A 19300-nucleotide genomic window follows, 5' to 3' on the forward strand; every position below is an offset into this window, starting at 1 on the left:
ACTTCCTAGGATACAGGGGCTATGATCTAGGTGGTATTACCCTGCCCTAGAATCTTCTCCCACATATATAGTCACTTTGTATCCCTCAATTTAGGTGGATGCTTATTTTTAACATTGTGCTTTAACAACCATAGTTCTTTTTTTTTTCCCCCCAGTGGCTGAAAACTTTATTTTTTTATTTAAATTTTAGTTAACACACAGTGCAATATTGAGTTCAGGAGTAGAATTCAGTGATTTATCATTTACATACAGTACCCACTGCTCTTCACAACTAGCAACCTCCTTAGTATCCACCACCCATCTAGCCCACCTCCCCACCTCTCTCCATCAACCCTCAGTTTGTTCTCTGTCATTAAGAGTTTCTTGTGGTTTGTTTCCCTTTCCTCTCTCCCTGCCCTGTCTTCTCATATTCTCATCTGTTTTGTTTCTTAAATTCCACGTATGAATGAAATCATATGGTATTTGTCTTTCTTTGATTGACTTATTTTGCTTAGCATAATATATTCTGGCTCCACCCACGTCATTGCAAATGGCAAGATTTCATTCTTTTTGATGGCCAAGTAATATTCCACAATGTATATATACCACATCTTCTTTATCAATTCATCAGTCAGTGGACATTTGGGCTCTCTCCATAGTTGGCTATTGTTGATAATGCTGCTGTAAACATCAGGGTGCATGTATCCCTTGGAATCTTTGTATCCTTTGGGTAAGTGTCTAAGAGTGGAATTGCTGGCTCATGGGGTAGTTCTATTTTTAATTTTTTGAGGAACCTCCATACTGTTCTCCAGAGTGGCTGCATCAGTTTGCATTCCCACCAACAGTCCAGGAGGGTTCCCTTTTCTCCACATCCTCGCCAACACCTGTTGTTTCCTGTGTCATTAATTTTAGCCATTCTGACAGGTGTGAGGTGGTATCTCATTGTGGTTTTGATTTGTATTTGCCTGATGATGAGTGATATTGAGCATCTTTTCATGTGTCTGTTACCCGTCTGGATGTCTTCTTTGGAAAAGTGTCTAATCATGTCTTCTGCCCATTTCTTAACTGGCTTATTTGTCTTTTGGGTTCAACAATAATTCTTGAACTCTATAAATAAGTAGGTCTTTGGCCCAAGTTTCTACATATAGTAGAAAGGACTTTTAAAATTAAAGTTGGAATTGTTCTTGCTGACTAACTAAGATTCCTGCTTCATAGATACCATCAAAATTAAAATTTTTTGTGTTTTAAATTTTTTTTTTCAACGTTTATTTATTTTGGGGACAGAGAGAGACAGAGCATGAACGGGGGAGGGGCAGAGAGAGAGGGAGACACAGAATCGGAAACAGGCTCCAGGCTCTGAGCCATCAGCCCAGAGCCCGACGCGGGGCTCGAACTCACGGACCGCGAGATCGTGACCTGGCTGAAGTCGGACGCTTAACCGACTGCGCCACCCAGGCGCCTCAAATTTTTGTGTTTTAAAGGACACCATCAGGAAAGTTAAAAGATAACTCACAGAATGGTAGAAAATTTTCTTAAATCGTATTTCTGATGAGGGACTTGTATCATACATATATGGAGAGCTATTACAACTTAAGAATAAAAAGACAACTCAATTAAAAAATGGGTAAAGGATCCAAATAGACATTTCTCCCAAGAAGATATACAAATGGCCAATAAGCACATGAAAAGATGCTCAAAATCATTAGTCATCAGGGAAATGCAAATCAAAACCACAATGAGATGTCATTTCACACCCACTAGGATGACTATAGAATAACAAGTGCTGACAAGGATGTGGAGAAATTGGAACCCTCATACACTGCTGGTGGGAGTGTAAAATGGTACAGCCACTTAGAACAGTCTGGCAGTTTCTCAAAAGATTAATCATAGAATTACCATATGACCTAGAAATGGAAACATGTTCACACAATACTTACATATGAATGTTTATAGCAGCATTATGCATAATAGCTAAGAAGTAGAAACAACCCAAATATCCATCAACTGATGAGTGGATAAATAAAATGTGGCATATCCTAACAAAGAAATATTACTTGGTAATAAAAAGAAATGGAGTTCTGATCCATGCTACAACATGGGGGAACTTTGAAAACATTATGCTAGTGAAAGAAGCCAGTCACAAAGGACCATATATTACATGATTCCATTTATATGAAATGTCCAGGCAAGTCCATAGGCCAAAAACAGATGAATGGTTGCCTGGTGCTGTGGGAGGAGGCGGATGGGATCAGAGGGTGATGGCTAAGAGGTATGGAGTTTCTTTTTGGGGTGATGAAAATGTTCTAAAATTGATTGTGAGAATGGTTGCCTAGCTCCATTAATATACAAAAAGCCACTGAATTTTACACTATATGGATGAATTGTATGGTTTTAAAACCTTTTTTTTTAAAAAGAAGATTCTTGCCTAAAACAGCAGGTACAAGTATAACCCTCAGACATCATTGAGAACGGAAGGGGTGATCTTATGTACTGAATGGGGAGGTGGGGTTCTGAATATCTGGGTTGTGGTCTTAGTTCTGTTATAAATTGGCTGTCTTTTTTTGGGTCAGTTATTTCTCTGTAGACTTCAGTGCCTTTATCTAAAAAACTAGAGTCAAACCAGTAGACATATAAAGTCTCTTACAGTTTTGAAATCCTGTAATTCTATAAATAAGATTATAAAGATGAAATTGGATTGGGCTGTATATGTAGGTGGAAAGAAAGTAGGCCATTGTAAAGTACTTTAATTAACGATAAAGCTGTAGACCCAGAGGTTTTGCTTGGACACTCGCTGAGTGATCCTTGGTCAAATCTGTCCGAAAATAAATCTCATAGCTCAAGATCAAAGCTGTATCTTTATAAATTCAAAGCATAGATGTAGAAAGCATAGAGTTATAAGTAGTTCTTGTGAAATAATCTAGTAACCTCTCTTTCATCCCCTAGTTACAGATTTTCTATGCATGCCCTGAGCCCAGAGATTTCACCCCTTTAAAGAACACCTACCTAGATGGCTATAATTAATGCATACATCAAAATGAAATAAGTGCTTCTTTCCCCTTTTGTTTGGATCCTTTGTTCAGTTTAATTCTGTGCTTGTTGATATTATCTTTCAAACAACAAGCATTTTTGCCCTTCGCCCTGTGCCTCATTTAGTCCTGGCAGGATACAAACCAGTGTTGGCAGTCTTTGAAGTGGTATGCCCTTACTAAAGTATTTGGTCTAGAAATGGTCTAGAACTGGATTTAGAGAACCCAGATTGAGTCCTATCTCTGACATTTATTCTGTGATTTCTTTTCCTTTTACCAGTTGATTTTAATCTCAGTATCCTCATCTATAAAGTGGGAATAATCATAATTCCCTATCATGAATAGGCTTTTGTCATTTGACATAGTAGACATAAAGTAGTAGACATTTTCTAAACTGTAAAACATTACAAATATGAGGGGTTTTGTTTGTTTGTCTTAATGGGAAACTCATTTCTTGTTTTAATCTGATGCCCACAAGTCATTTTCAGTTGAGGAGGCTGAGGTTTAGAGAAAATTAAATTGCTCAAGATCTCACAACTGGAAAGTGGTCGAGATGAGTGTGGAACTAAATCTTCCTAAAGTATCTGTTACAGCATAACCTACTCTCTCTGTTAGTTGTTCTCAACCCAGATTACTCATCTGACTCACCCATGGTGCTTTTAAAAAATAATAGGTGTCTAGGTCCTACCCGGACTTTTGGAGCCAAAATTACCAGAGTGGTAGTTTTAGGTCTCTAAAGAGATTTGGGAAAGGAGAAAGAAGAGTCTTTGTGGCCTGCAGTAGTGGTTGAGATTTGAGCTGGCAATGGTTAGAATGCTTGTGGGCATTACCTAATGCTGACCTCCAGCATGGCTTCAGTGTGTGCCTGGGGAGATGCATAAATAATTGGAAGAAGCTGTAATTGAAGGCCTGTAATAGGTGGCGCTGGGTTGCAGAATTCTATGTGGGAAAGCCTGGTACCTGTGGTTGGGGTCTGGAGCCTTTGGCTTATTCTAAGAAGTCCCGCAGCATTTAGTTTGGAATCTTTTTCTGGCTGAATTTTCACAAGCAAAGTGGAATTCTCCAGGCTTGGGAAGAGTTGAGCAAAGTTAATTTTAAAACTGGACTACGTCAGTGTTTATCTCTCCCAAGTTTGGAGTGTTTTACTGCCTTGAGCTCAGATTAACTCCGCTGAACCAATGAGAGGTACTTCTTAAAAATAAATCTTTTTAAAAAATAAATAAGGCCAGGGGCGCCTGGGTGGCTCAGTCGGTTGAGCGTCCGACTTCGGCTCAGGTCACGATCTCACGGTTCGTGGGTTCGGGCCCCGAGTCAGGCTCTGGGCTGATGGCTCAGAGCCTGGAGCCTGCTTCCGATTCTGTGTCTCCCTCTCTCTCTGCCCCTCCCCCATTCATGCTCTGTCTCTCTCTGTCTCAAAAATGAATAAACATTAAAAAAAAATTTTAAAAATAAATAAATAAATAAATAAATAAATAAATAAGGCCAGTAATTTGTGCTGAAACCCAGATGGCTATACCGCACCATAGGATTTGGCAGTGTCAGCCTCATTTCCCATGCTATTTGAAAACGAAATGGACTACAGATAGGGTTAAATCAGGATGTGTGAGGTTGCAAGTTTCTTTTTCTACTTTGTTTCTTCAAGCTAGTCATCTCTAGTTACATGACATCAGGATGATTCTTTCTTTTTTCTTCTCAGCCACAGTTTGTCTTAATGAGTAGGTTGGGAACTCTTACTCTGCAACTCTCTCACATTAATGATAACTCATTTTGTAAAGCTCTTTAGCTTATAAAGCATATACATTTTCTTTACCTTAGTTGATCCTGAAATTAATAATAATAATAATAATAATAATAATAAAATAGTAATAACAAATAGTAATAACACAATAGTAATAACCATAAAATGGTAACAACAATAACCCAGCTACTATCTATTGAATGCTAATTTCCACACAGTATTTTAGGAGCTTTGATGTTTGTAAAATATACCAGCCCTTTTAGGTAGATAAATATTTCCATTTTGTAGTCCGTAAACTCAGGTTCACAGTGATTAAGTAACTTTCCCAAGGTGATCTAGTTAGAGGGTGGCTGAGTTGGGATTGAAGCTGATTCCACTGTAAAGCACTGATACTCTTATGCTTAGCAGGTCAACAACTTGCCCAGGGGCACATGCTGCATTGTTGTAGTGCATGGAGTCTGAATTTGAATCATTGTCTCTTGACTTCTGGACCATACCCTTTCATTCTTCTAAGTCTTTGGACACCATATAGTGTTTGAGGGCTCCCATCCTAGAGATATTCATACAAGCGCCTTTAGTAGAACTGATTTGGTTGTTTCTTTTGCTTTAAAACAACTTTGCATTGAATGACATTCATTCTATCACTTACTGGCATATTCATTTAGTCTGCAATATGGGGAAGGCACAGTGCATACAAAAGAAACCATGTTGGAGTTTAAGCACTTGAAGTTGTCGCCATTGCCCATCCCTGACTTTGAGACTTTTGGTAACTTGCTTTACCTTTCTTAGCCTCAGTTCTTTTACCTATAGTATTGGTACACAATAATATTTATCTCATAGAATTGTTGTAAGGATTATGAGACTAAAGATGTGAAAAATGTTACGCAAAGTAAGCCTTGTTAAGACTTGGTAAAATTTTGGTGGCTATTACTGCTTGCAGTCATAGTTTTCTTTTGGAATCTGTGATTAACACTTCAGAGTTGTTACGATGTTTACAAAATAGCAGCTCTTGACAGGGTTCCTCTAAGGTAGAATTAAAAAATGGTTTTGGGGTAAGCTACCTTTCTCTGTCCACATATAGGCCTGTATTTCCTGTTGGTTGAGATAGGGCTAATGGGAAGGCCAGATTAAGCTATTTTGGGCATTGAGACTAAGCAGACCCAAGAACAGGTTTCCCAAGAAGTTCTCAAGAGTTCTCTGTAATATCTGTCAGAAGCAGGAGTCTAAGCTCTGGATATGGGCTTGGATCTCTGGAACAAATAATATATTTGAAACTGAGGCCAAAAAGGTAAGCCTCTTAAAACTACAAATCTTAGATACTCTTCATTTCTTTCTTATTCTAATTCTCTCTCTTTTCCCTTTTTTTCCCTTTCTTCCCTTCTTCCTCTGTGTTCTCTGATTCACTTACATAGTTTTTGTCCACAGGGTTGGAAGCACTGATGTATGTATGATACTAGGAGTTTAGCTTGGCAACCAGTTATATGTTCAAGATTTTCTAAGGAATTAATAGTATAAAGTATTCTGTTTGGGGTTTGGTTCCTCCTGCCGTGTTCTCACTTACTTGTTGTATGGCCTTGGACAACTTCCTGAACTTCTCTAGGCTTTCCTGTCTTTAAAATGAAAAAGATGGAGGTGCCTGGGTGGCTCAGTCGGTTAGCATCTGACTCTTGATTTTGGCTCAGGTCATGATCTCATGGTTTATGAGATTACACCCTGTGTCGGGCTCTGTACTGACAGCGTGAAGCCTGCTTGGAATTCTCTCTCTCCCTCTCTGCCCTTCCCCTCCATCAAAAATAAATAAATAAACTTTAAAAAAATAAATAAAATGAAAAAAATTGGACTAAATGCTCTGTAAGTTCGTATGTAGCTCATGAACCATGGTTTCTTATAGGTCCCCTCATTGAACTTTCACCTTTATTTGTAAAATGCACGTTTCAGAAGTGTACAGTTTAGTGTTGCATTGACCACATCTATGTGGCCACTAACCTGTCCAACAAAAAAGGATATAAGCAGCCCCCTCGAAGCTCCGTTCGTTTTCTCTTGCAGGCACTAACATCTCTCTCTTTCCCAAAGGTAAACCCATTAATGAGTTGCTATACATAGAATCATACAATGTATATTCTTTTCTTTGTCTTCATTTGATTAACACTGTTTATAAGATTTATCTGCAATTTTACATACAGTTTAGCTCATTTCCATTGCTATATAATATTCTCTTATAGGATTATTTTCCATTGTACTATCGATGAACATCAGGTTGGTGTCAGTGGTAGACTCTTATGGGTAATGTTTTCTGATCACACTTGTGCATATTTTTATAGATGTATTCACACTTTTTTGTTGAGTACATATACATAGTGAAAATGCTGGCTCATGCAGATACTTATGCTAAACTTTGGTTGATAATTAAAAAATTCGAAGTTCAAACACATGGCTGTTCAGTTTATATTCCCACCAGTCATGCATAAGAGTTGCACTTCACTTTTTTGTCACCACTTAGTTTTGTCAGTCTGTAATGAGGTTGAGCAGCTTTTCATGTTAATTGGCCATTTGGATATTCTTTTTTGTGAAGTGCTTATTCAAGTGTTTTGCCCATTTAAGAAAAAAAATTTTTTATTGATTTTCAGGAGTTCTTACCTAGATATAAGCCTTTTGCCAGTTGAATATATAGCAAATATCTTCATTTATGCACTTAATGGTATCTTTGATATATGTATGACATGGTGTCTTTGATAGAATTAAATATAGCTAAATGTATTATTTCCTTTCTAATGTTTTCTGTTCTGTTTTTAGAATCTTTATCTACTATAAGTTATGAAGATTTTTCTATTTGAATTTTTGCTATGTTCATATACACAATCCTATTATCTGTGAATTGTGATAATTTTGTTTCTTCCTTTTTAATCCTTCTTCTTTTCTTTCCTAGTTGCACTGACTAATGCCTTCAGTATTGTGATAAATAGCAGTGACACCCTTAATCTTACTTGTAATCTCAGAGGAAAACTGTCAACATTTTACCATTAAGTTTGATGTTGGTGCTAGTGTTTTTGGTAATTAGCTTTTATTAGATTCAATGGATTCCCTTATAATCCTAGTTTGCTATGAATGTTTAATCACAATTGGATATAAAGTTTTAGCAAATACATTTTCTCCTTTATTTTGTTCTTCTGGTATATTGCATTTACTTTGTTTAAAATACGGAGATATAATTCATATACCATACGGTTCAGTGGTTTTTAGTATAGTCACAAGATTGTACAACATCACAATGCTCTAATTCCAGTACATTTTCCACCACCCTAAAAAGAAACCCTGTACTTCGCCATATTTCCTTCTTCCCCTTGGCAACCACTAATCTACTTTCTGTCTATGGATTTGACTTCTCTGGACATTTTATATAAATAGAATCATACAATATGTGGCCGTTTGTGACTTGCTTCTTTCACTTGGCATGATGTTTTTAGGTTCATCCATGTTGTAGCATGGGTCAGGACTTCATTTCTTTTTACAGCTTAATAATATTTTGTTGTATGGGTATACCATTTATCTGTTTATCAGTTGAGGGACATTTTGGTTTCTATGTTTTGATTATTTTGAATAATGTTGCTATGAACATTCACTTACAAGTCGTTGTGCAGATAAAGGTTTTCATCAGATTCCTCTAGACTCATACTTACTAGTCATCATAGAAAAATGTGCTAGCAGCAGCAGCAGCAGTTGTCCCAGGCAGCCTGACGTTTGTGGCCTTGGGATCTGGGACTACCCGTATCCTGAGTTTGCTTTATTTCCTCCATTGTATCATCCCTCAGTCCCATGCTTGGAGTACATCTCTAATAAGAGCTTATTAAATTTGGTTGACTTGCTGGGCAGATAGAAAGCTGGGGCAAAGATCACTGTTTTCTGGCCCTTTGTTTATTCTGTTTCCTTCTGGAATGCCCTTTTCCATTTCTGCCTGACCAACGCCTGTTTATTCTTCATGATTTCTTTCAGGTATTATCTTCTCCAGAAAGGTGATTTTTACCTACCTTTATCTATACCTGAACATGGATCATTGACCTATTTTGCAGATTGAAGACTTGATCTAAGAAGAAGAAAGTGACTTTTCTAGGGTCATAAAGTGAATTAATGGCAAAGATAATACTGGATCCATCCTCCACTGACTCCTAGTCCAGGACAGATTTCTTTTAACTTCCTGACCTCAGTGTTCTCAGCTCTGAGATGGGGATAATCTATGCTGTCTGGTTCTTGGAGTTGTTGTAAGGAGCCAGTGAGGCAGTGACTGTGAAAAGGCTTTGTGAAGGGCTATACACATGTGAGTGTGATTGTTACTTCCAGTAAGGCATTCGGTGAGTGCCAGGTAGCTCTGTGACTAGGTGGCTTCTCCAGTTCTGTCCTGCTTTCCTGCCTCAGGTGTCCTGTTTCCTGCTGATGCTCTCCAGTCAGTGACTACTCAGCCTAAATTGCATGGCACGCAGGATAAATTCTGCCCACTAGGGTTCTTTTCCCCCCTGTACTTCCCTCCTCTCCCACTTCAGCCAAGCCCTTCTTTTCTTATACTCGTTCTGGTCTGTGTTAAACTGTTATTTCAGTAAGTAGTTGCTTCCAGTCAAATCAGTCAGTAAGGATCAGAGGCTATCACAAAGGGTAAAAGACTTGATCGGGTGAACTGAGTCTTACCACCATATGCTCTGTGATACAGTGAGTCAGTTTACTTCTTAGGGCCTCTTACTTCAGGAAGTAGAATAACAGACTCTAAGGTTACTTCTTAATGTTTTGGGGGTGTTCTTGAATTAACCTATTCTGTGTTGGGTCCTCAATGGAAGATTTGGAAGTATAACGATCATAATTAGAAGCCATGATTATGGTCCTCAGGAAGCTTACATTTTAAGTAAAGGAGTCAGTCTTTAAAATAGCAAGGAATCATACAAGACAGGAAATGACTAAATGCATGGTGGTGTGGCAGACTCAGTGTCTTGGGAATTCACAGAGGGAGGAAAAGTCAGGAAGAAGTAAGTGGGACTTGGACCAGTCTTTAAAAGATGACTGAGAATTTGACAGGGAGATTGGGAGGAAGAGCATTCCAAAGTAAGGAGAAGAAAAAGAGCAAAAACTTGGAGGTGGGAATATGGGAGGTATATGCAAAGGTTATGGGACAAAAAGTGACCAGTGGAAGCCAACTTCAGCATTACCCTGTATGTTCATGTGTTAAATGATTTCATTTCCTTGGGGCTCTTTTCTATAGATTACTCATCCTCTAAGCCCTCTCTTTTTGTGTCTCCATTACTGGAGTTTCTTTTGTATTTGACATTCTATGCCTATAATGGCATGTTATATAGTATATTAATAACATAAATTAGAAATGATATGTAAAAATATAAGGTATAGAAGTATAAAATACAAATCCAAATAAAACATAAAAGGGGCCCCTGGGTGGCTCAGTCCGTTAAGCGTCCGACTTCAGCTCAGGTCATGATCTCACAGCTCGTAAGTTCGAGCCCCTCATCAGGCTCTGTGCTGACAGCTCGGAGCCTGGAGCCTGCTTTGGATTCTGTGTCTGCCTCTCTCTCTGCCCCTAACCCACTCGCATTCTGTCTCTGTCTCTCTCAAAAATAAACATTAAAAAAACAAAAACATAAAAGTTGTTTTTCCCTACCATCTTTTAAATGACTAGATCAGGGGAAATTTAGGAACAATAAGCAGTTCCAAAGCCCTGCAACATGTCCCATGCATTCTAGCTATGAGTAAGACAGATGGACTTATGTCATAAATGACTGCTTTATTTGGGCCCTGCTAAACTCTTGGCCTTTCCTTTCTAAAAACAGCTGCTTCTTGAAGGGAAATTGCCAAGTGCTGAATAGTTTAAACTCTAGCAATTGGCATGTAGGCAAATAGTTCTTATTAAGACACTGAGGAAAGGAACTTTGGAATCAGACTTGGGTTCAAATCCCAGCTCTTACTAACTGTGTGAGCTTGAGCAAATTATTTAATGGTTTTTGTTTGTTTGTTTGTTTTTTGTTTTTTGTTTCTTCATCTGTAAAATGACAATCATAATAATCTATCTCATAGGATTATAAGAATTCAGGAAAAGAATGTGTTAAGTTATGGTATCTTACACGTGGTAAGTTCTTATTTAATATTATTTCTTTTCCTTTTATACCAAAGTATATTTTCTTGACTCAACTTGAAATTCTTTAGGGAAGGTGAAAAATAGAATGTAAAGGGCCTCGGCTTTGAAGCCACACCTTTTGAATTGCAGTCACTTCAATAACTGTAGGCAAGTCTGTGCTTCAGTTACTTAATCTATAAGTAAAATTAATTGCCTCTCAGGATTGTGGTAATTATATGAGATGATGTGAATGGAGTACCTATTAAAAACTGTAGGATGCCATGTCAAGAGGAATCCAGCTACAGAGTCTTGAGAGTATTCATCCCTCTGTTTTCATAGACTCATGGAATGTAGGAGCTAGAAGGGTCCTTAACAATCATCTCATCCATTCTCTCCATTGTTCATATGGGAAAGCTGAGAATCTGGACTGTATCACGGTGTGTAGAGGCAAAACTGGCCTGAACTCTAGAACCTTCTTGTTCCTCCCACCACATTTTTCATCAGGATTTTCATTTCATCAGGGTTACCCAGTTATCCTGGGTCTGTGGAGACATTAGGACTTCAGAATTTCTTTGGGCCAATGTACTGAGCTCCCACAGAGCAGGGTTTTCAAACAGGACTGATGATGGCTGGGTAACAAGGATTGTGAAAGTCAGGTCAGATCTTGTAAAAATGAAACATTTATTCCTGTCCTGGAAAGAATTTGCCTGTTTTAGGCAGATTTCCTTAGACTCCTTGCCAAGTTGAGTTAGGTATGTGGTTATTTGTTACTTTCTTTACTTGCTGTCTGTACACCTGTTTTGTGCCAGGCATGTGCTATCCATTGAGGATCCATAATGAATTGGACATGGCCCCTGCACTTGGGACTCAGTGTGGTTTTTCCCAAGAGAAACCCTTAAAATAGGCAATTACTATAATGGTGCTGTGGGAACAGAGCAAAGGGTGAAGGACTGCCCAACCTAGAGATCAGGGAGGACTTCAGAGAAAAGATGACCTTTAAGTTGAGACCTGAAAAGGATAAATAAAAGGCTGAGGTAGCAAGGGAAGGGAAAAGGAAAGGCAGGATTCATAGGCAAAGGGAGTAGCTTGAGAAAATGTGAAGAGGTGTAAAAGAACCCATTATGTTTGGTGACGTAACTGATTCAGTGTAGTTGGTGTAGAGTGTGTGAAACATAAGTAGCAGGAGGTTAAAAGAGGGTACAAGTTTGTAGGGTGGAGCTTCTGAAGCTTTTTTGTTTAATAGCATAGTTTTAAGTTCACAGCAAAATTGAGTGGAAGGTATCCAGATTTACTGTATACCTCCTGCCCTCACATATGTACAACCTTTCCCACAATTAGCATCTTGTACCAGGGTGGTGCATTTGTTTCAATTGATGCACTGACATCAACATATCATGTTCACCTTAGGTCTGTATTTTATGTTAGGGTTCATTCTTGGTGTTGTACACTCAATGGGTTTGGACAAATGAATAATGACATATATCCACCATGATAGTATCATACAGAGTAGTTTCACTGCCCTAAAATTCCTCTGTGCTCTACTAATTTATCGTTTCTTCCCTCCTAACCCCTGACAACCACTGATTCTTATGCTGTTTCCATAGTTTCGCCTTTTCTAGAATGTCATATAATTGGAATAATACAGTTCATAGTCTTTTCAGGTTGATTTGTTTTCCTAGTAATATGTATTTAAGGTTCCTCATTGTCTTTTCATGGCTTAATAGCTCATTTCTTTTTAGTGCTAAATAATATTCCATTTCCTGGAGGAACCACAGTTTATTTATCCACTCACCTACTGAAAGATATCTTGGTTGCTTCTAAGTTTTCACAGTTATGAATAAAGCTGCTGTAAATATCCATGTGCAAGTTTTTATGTGAACATAAGTTTTCAGCTCATTTGGGTGAATAGCAAGGAGTGCGATTGCTGGATTGTATGGTAAGAGTGGGTTTAATTTTGTAAGAAACTGCCAACCTGTCTTCCAAAGTGACTTACCATTTTGGATTCCTGCCAGCAAGGAATAAACACTCTTTTTTTAAAAAATTGTTTAATGTTTATTTATTTTTGAGAGAGAGAGAGATAGAGAGAGAGAGAGAGAGAGAAAGCAGGGAAAGGGTGGAGAGAGAGGGAGACACAGAATCTAAAGAAGGCTCCAGGCTCCAAGCTGTCAGCACAGAGCCTGACATGGGGCTCAAACTCATGAACCGTGAGGTCATGACCTGAGCCGAAGTCGGATGCTTAACTGACTGAGCCACCCAGGTTCCCCAAGGAATAAACATTCTTGTTCTTTCATAGCCTTGTCGGCATTTGATATTTTCAAGGTGTGTAGTGGTATTTCATTGTCATTTTAATTTGCAATTCCCTAATGACACATGATGTTGCACATCTTTCCCACCTGTATATCTTTTTTGGTAGTTACTTGTTCAGGTCTTTTGCCCATTTTATTAAGGTTGTTTGTCTTATTGTTGAGTTTTAAGAGTTCTTCATATATTTTGGATAACAGTCCTTTATCAGATAAATCTTTTACAAATATTTTCTTTTATCTGTGGCTTGTCTTCTCATTCTCTTGATTCTCAAACTTTTATATGCACATGAATCGTTTCTGATCTCATTAAAATTCAGATTCTGATTCAGTAGGTCTGGGTTGGAGCTTGAGATCCTACATTCCCAGTAGTCTCCCAAGTTGTGCTGATGCTGCTTGGAATATCAAGACTATAGATCACCTTGGCTGCTGTCTGCATTGGAGGGGACCAGAATGCAGGTGACAGGTGACTTTTAGAATGATCCAGGCCATAGATAACAATGCCTGAAAGGGGGTGGTAACAATGAAAATGGAGAAGAGTGGATAAATTTGATTTCTGTATAGCAGAGGAAATCGTTAGTAACCTGGGGACTGAATTTAAGAGAGATGGGGAGAAAGAGGAGAGATCACATAATCATGAGCAGCGGTAGTCTATAAGAGGCAGAGTGACAGAATAGGAGGTCCTTGTGGCTGGGAGTCTGAAGACCCCAGTTCTGGGTGCAGGTCTGCTTCTAACTTGTGACCTTGTGCAGGTTATTTAACCTCTTGGAACCTCTGTTTCTTCTTCTCTCAATAGGCGCCTTAACCACTGCCCTGCTCATCACACAGTTGTTTTCAGGTCCTGGTGAAATAATATATGTGAGCACTAGAGCATGATACAAATGAAGGTGATTATTGTAATTATTATGAAATGTAAATCTGTTATAAAGTGCTATAAGGTATACTGGTACTTTCTTTGCCCAGGAATGTTCAGTCTGGTAGTGAGGTTCAGACAAGTCAACCTGGAAAGGTAATAGAACAAGTGGATCATATACATGCATGCAGCTCTCTTGAGCATTGGGCCTTAACTGTGGATTTGGCCACCTGTTTTCGTCTACAGCCTATACTTTAAAAAAATTATTTGGGGGCGCCTGGGTGGCGCAGTCGGTTAAGCGTCCGACTTCAGCCAGGTCACGATCTCGCGGTCCGTGAGTTCGAGCCCCGCGTCGGGCTCTGGGCTGATGGCTCGGAGCCTGGAGCCTGTTTCCGATTCTGTGTCTCCCTCTCTCTCTGCCCCTCCCCCGTTCATGCTCTGTCTCTCTCTGTCCCAAAAATAAATAAACGTTGAAAAAAAAAATTAAAAAAAAAATTATTTGTATTGTAGTGTAGTTGACACACATTACATTAGTTTCAGGTGTACAACATAGTGATTCAAGTTTACACATTATGCTATGTTCACAAGTGTAGGTACCATCTGTCACCATATGGTGCTATTATAGTACCATTAATTATATTCCTTATGCAGTGCCTTTTATTCCTGTGACTTATTCGTTCCATAGCTGGAAGCCTTATCTCCTACTCCCCTACATGCATGTTACCCATCCCCGACCCCCCTCCCCTCTGGCAACTATCAGTTTGTTCTCTGTATTTATAGCTCTAATTCTGCTTTTTGTTTGTTGATTCATTTTTTTTTAAAGATTCCACATATGAGTGAAAATCATATGATATTTGTCTTTCTCAGTCTGACTTATTTCACTTAGCATAATATCCTCTGGTCCATCCATGTTGTTGCAAATGGCACTATCATACCTTTTTTATAGCTGAATAATATTCCTGTGTGTGTGTGCGTATATAAACACACACACCTGCAGCTTCTTTATCCATTTATCTATCAATGGACACTTAGGTTGCTTAGATACATGCACATATAGGGGTGCGTGTATCTATTCAAATTAGTGTTTCTGTTTTCTTTGAGTAAATGCCCAGTAGTTCAATTACTAGATCATATGGTAGTTCTATTTTTAACTTTTTGAGGAACCCCATACTGTTTTCCACATTGCTGTACCAATTTACATTCCCACCAACAGTGCACAAGGTTTCCTTTTCCTCTACATCCCCACCAATACTTGTTATTTCTTGTCTTTTTGATTTTAGCCACTCTGTCAGGTGTCACATGATATCTCGTGGTTTTGATTTGCATTTCCCTGATGATGAGTGATGTTGAACATCTTTTCATGTTTCTTGGCCATCTGTATCTTCTTTGGAAAAATGACTATTTGTGTCCTCTGCCCATTTTTAAATCAGATTGGTTGTGTGTGTGTGTGTGTGTGTGTGTGTGTGTGTGTGGCGTTATATAAGTACTTTTTTTAAAGTTTATATATTTTAAGAGAGAGTGCATGTGTGCACCTGCTTGTGTGCAAGTGGGGGAGGGGCACAGGGAGGGAGAGAGAGAAAGAGAAAGAGAGAGAGAATCCCAAGCAGACTATGCACTGTTAGCACAGACCCTGACGTGGAGCCCTATCTCATCATGATCTACGAGATCATGACCTGAGCTGAAATGCAGAGTTGAGCACTTAACTGACTGGGCCACCCAGGTGCCCCTCACTTCTTTGCATGTTTTGGATATTAACTCCTTATTGGATATATCATTTGCAAGTACCTTCTCCTATTCAGTAGGTTGCCTTTTTTGTTAATGGTTTTCTTTGCTGCACAAAAGCTTTTATTTTGATATAGTCCCAATAGTTTATTTTTGCTTTTGTTTTCCTTGCCTTTGGAGACAAGGGGAAGTGTTAGAAAAATGTTGCTACGGTCAACGTTGGAGAAACGATTGCCTGTGCTCTCTTCTAGGATTTTTATAGTTTCATCTCTTACATTTAGGTCTAATCCATTTTGAAATTATTTTTGTGTTTGGTGTTAGAAAGTGGTCCAGTTTCATTCTTTTATATGTAGCTGTCCAGTTTATAGGTTTTTTTTTTTTTTGGATTTTTATAGTTTCATCTCTTACATTTAGGTCTAATCCATTTTGAAATTATTTTTGTGTTTGGTGTTAGAAAGTGGTCCACTTTCATTCTTTTATATGTAGCTGTCCAGTTTTCCTAGCACCATTTATTGAACAAACTGTCTTTTCCCCATCCAAATTCTTGTCTCCTTTGTCATAGATTAATTGACTATTTAAGCATGGGTTTATTTCTGGGCTCTCTGTTCTATTCCATTGATCTATGTGTCTGTTTTTGTGCCAGCACCATACTGTTTTGATTGCTATAATTCAGCCTATACTTTTAATCTGATCTCCAAGGATAGGCTCAGACAAGCCTGGCATTCAGCCTTTGTCTGACCCTAGCCAAGTTCTTCAGTACTGCTCAGTGAATTTTTTTAGAGGTGAATTTTGGGCTTACAATGTTTTTGTTTGTTTGTTTCTGTTTTTTTGTTTTTGTTTTTGTTTTGTTTTTGTTTTTTGTTGTTTGTTTGTTTTAGCTTTGCTGTCGTGTAATCCTGGGCATTTCTAGGAGAGAAAATGTCTTGTCATGGAGCCAGGGACTTTGGGCCTTGACTGTGACTGTATGTAACATAATGTCTACAAGGAGAAAACTCTGGTGATTTCATTGAGAGATTGATAGTGGGGAAGACTGGAGACTTAGGGTTCCTGGGCTTTCTTTGCTGACTTGCCTTAAAGAGAGGATATTCTAGTCTTGCCTCACAGGCCTATGAGCCTCCATGGCCAATTTATAATGCTTTTAGGATAGACTTGTCACTGAAACTCAGGAATGATAAAGCAAATTATTAAAAATAAGTACTTATGTTTCCTTACCTATAAAATGAAGATGTTAATATCTGTTTCGTAGGGTTGTATGGAGTATTTGGTAACATATGATGCATATAAAATTCTTAGCACATGCTTGGCACATGTTAAGAGCTCAATTAATAGTAGCTTTTGCAGTTAGCTTCTGAACCCAGTTCTCCCAGGTATGTGTACGGAGTTCCCTGGAAGTTTAGACCAGATGGCCTTCTCCTATGTCTTCTCCTTAGAACGTTGAAGGAGGAGGAGCCTTTGTTGAAGGGATAAGGAGGGTTTCTACAGCTCTTTAAAATTTGGGCTCTGTAGGTTCCCATCTAGGAAGAAAGATTATCTGGCTGAGCCTTGGAAGTTGTTTAAACCTGTTTCAGTGGGATTACATTTGCAGATGGCTGCTGAAGTCTAGCCTGATACCAAGACCTTGAAACTCCTTTTAGTTGGAAGAGGGTTAGATTTACTAGAGCTTCTGTAACTAAGTACCACAAACTAAGCAGCTTAGACCACAGAAATGGATTGTTTCAGTTCTGGAAACAAGAATTCTGAGATCAAGTTGTATGCAGGGTTGGTTCCTTTTGAAGGCTGTGAAGAAAAATCTGTTTCATGCCTCTCCCTTAGCTTCTGGTGGCTTGCTGGCAATCTTTGGTGTTTCTTGGCTTGAAACAGCATCACTCTGACTTCTCTGTTCATCTTCATATGGTATTCTCCTTGTGTGCATCTGTCTCCACATTTCTTATTTTTGTAAGGACACCAGTCTTATTGGCTTAGGGGTCCCCCCTACTCCAGTATGACCTATTGTAACTTAAACTAATTATATCTGCAATGACCCTATTTCTAAATAAGGTCACATTCTGAGGTACCTGGAATTGGGACATATGAATTTGGGGGTACATAATTCAACCCCTGACAAGGGTACTTTGCTTTAGCAACACAATTCCTTAACTATTGAAGCTTTTCCGCCAGGTCAGCAGGACCTCTGTGAACATCTACTTTATGCAAGACGTTTGATGGGAGAAAGATGACTACATCTTTTTCTTTTAATGATCCGTTAAGGTCCTAGCCTAGGGATGCAGCACAGCATGGTGGTTTTGAGCTCAGGCTCTGGGCCAGACTGCCTGGGTTTGTGCCTGGATGCTGCCAACTACTAACCACGTGATCTTGAGCAAGTAACTGAATCTCTGTGCTTCAGTTTCTTTATCTGCAAAATAAGGATAGTACCTAACTTCTAGGGTTGCCATGAAGCTAAAGTGAATTCATACATGTAAAGAACTAAAACTGTTGCCTCGTAAGCACCTGATAAAATATTAGCGATTTATATTATTAAAATACCACCCAGACCTAAAATTCTGTAATTTAGGGAACCTTAAAGCAGTCCATAATCAAATACCAAACCAGTGGGATGTAGGTCATAGAAGCTCATAGAATGTAGGATGTCAGGACTGGAAGGATCTTTAGATACCATCTGCCTTAGCTTTCTCTTTGGAGATGGAAAAACCAGTGTTCAGAAAAAGAAAGTTACTCACCCTAGATCAAATGGCTCATTAGATCTGAAGAACATTTGAAGAAAATTCTTTCTATCCCTTTCTTACTTTAGTTCAACAAAAAAATAAGTCTTTAATCATGTTTTGAGCACCTACTCCAATCTAAATGTAGCATTTGGCTTGTCAATACATATGTGAAGTAGACGGTCCTTAGCCTTTAAAGGAGCCTACAGCTCAAAAAACAGTTAAATAAGCAAAAAAAAAAAGTAATAATGTCCTTGTTTTTTATTTCCTTTTCTCTGTTTCTCTTGCAGCAAATAAAAAGAAGGAGAAGGAACGGCCAGAGATTTCTCTTCCTTCAGATTTTGAGCACACAATTCACGTTGGTTTTGATGCTGTCACAGGGGAGTTTACAGTAAGTCCTGGGTCACGGAAAGGCCTTTGATCTTTGAGAGTTCTGACTATGTACTATGGGGGTACATAATTCAACCCCTGACAAGGGTACTTTGCTTTAGCAATACAATTCCTTAACTATTGAAGCTTTTTCCGCCAGGTCAGCAGGACCTCTGTGAACATCTACTTTATGCAAGACGTTTGATGGGAGAAAGATGACTACATCTTTTTCTTTTAGCCTTTAAAGGAATTAAAGGCTACATTTAGATTTGAATTTACATATGACTATGTAGATTCATTTTTTACCCTAGTATTCCTGATGCCTCTGTCTTTGCCTGAGATCCTCATTACTATGTTCTTATATTCATGAGAGGGACATTTTCCTCATCTCTAAAATTTTATCAGAAAACGCTTTGAATCACCATTTCTTAAGTAGACCTTAGTTAAGTGGCTCCTTGGCACTGATGATATAAAGACAAATCATACATGGTTCCTGTTCTGAAGGAGG

The 19300-nt window shown here is 38.6% G+C and overlaps 1 protein-coding gene across 3 annotated transcripts in view; it reads left to right on the plus strand.

Moving 5' to 3' along the window:
* Positions 1-19300, plus strand: part of PAK1 (p21 (RAC1) activated kinase 1) — a 158022-nt gene that overhangs the window by 91004 nt on the left and 47718 nt on the right. For all 3 annotated transcript variants that reach the window (XM_047070105.1, XM_047070103.1, XM_047070104.1), the window contains exon 3: positions 18714-18814. In XM_047070105.1, coding sequence (XP_046926061.1) covers positions 18714-18814 — 101 coding nt within the window. The remainder of the gene's footprint in view (positions 1-18713; positions 18815-19300) is intronic.

This window comes from Lynx rufus, unplaced genomic scaffold (assembly GCF_022079265.1).
Source record: "Lynx rufus isolate CCGP_SWC_20201006 ecotype Redwood Valley unplaced genomic scaffold, mLynRuf1.p SCAF_9, whole genome shotgun sequence".
Taxonomy (NCBI): Eukaryota; Metazoa; Chordata; class Mammalia; order Carnivora; family Felidae; genus Lynx; species Lynx rufus.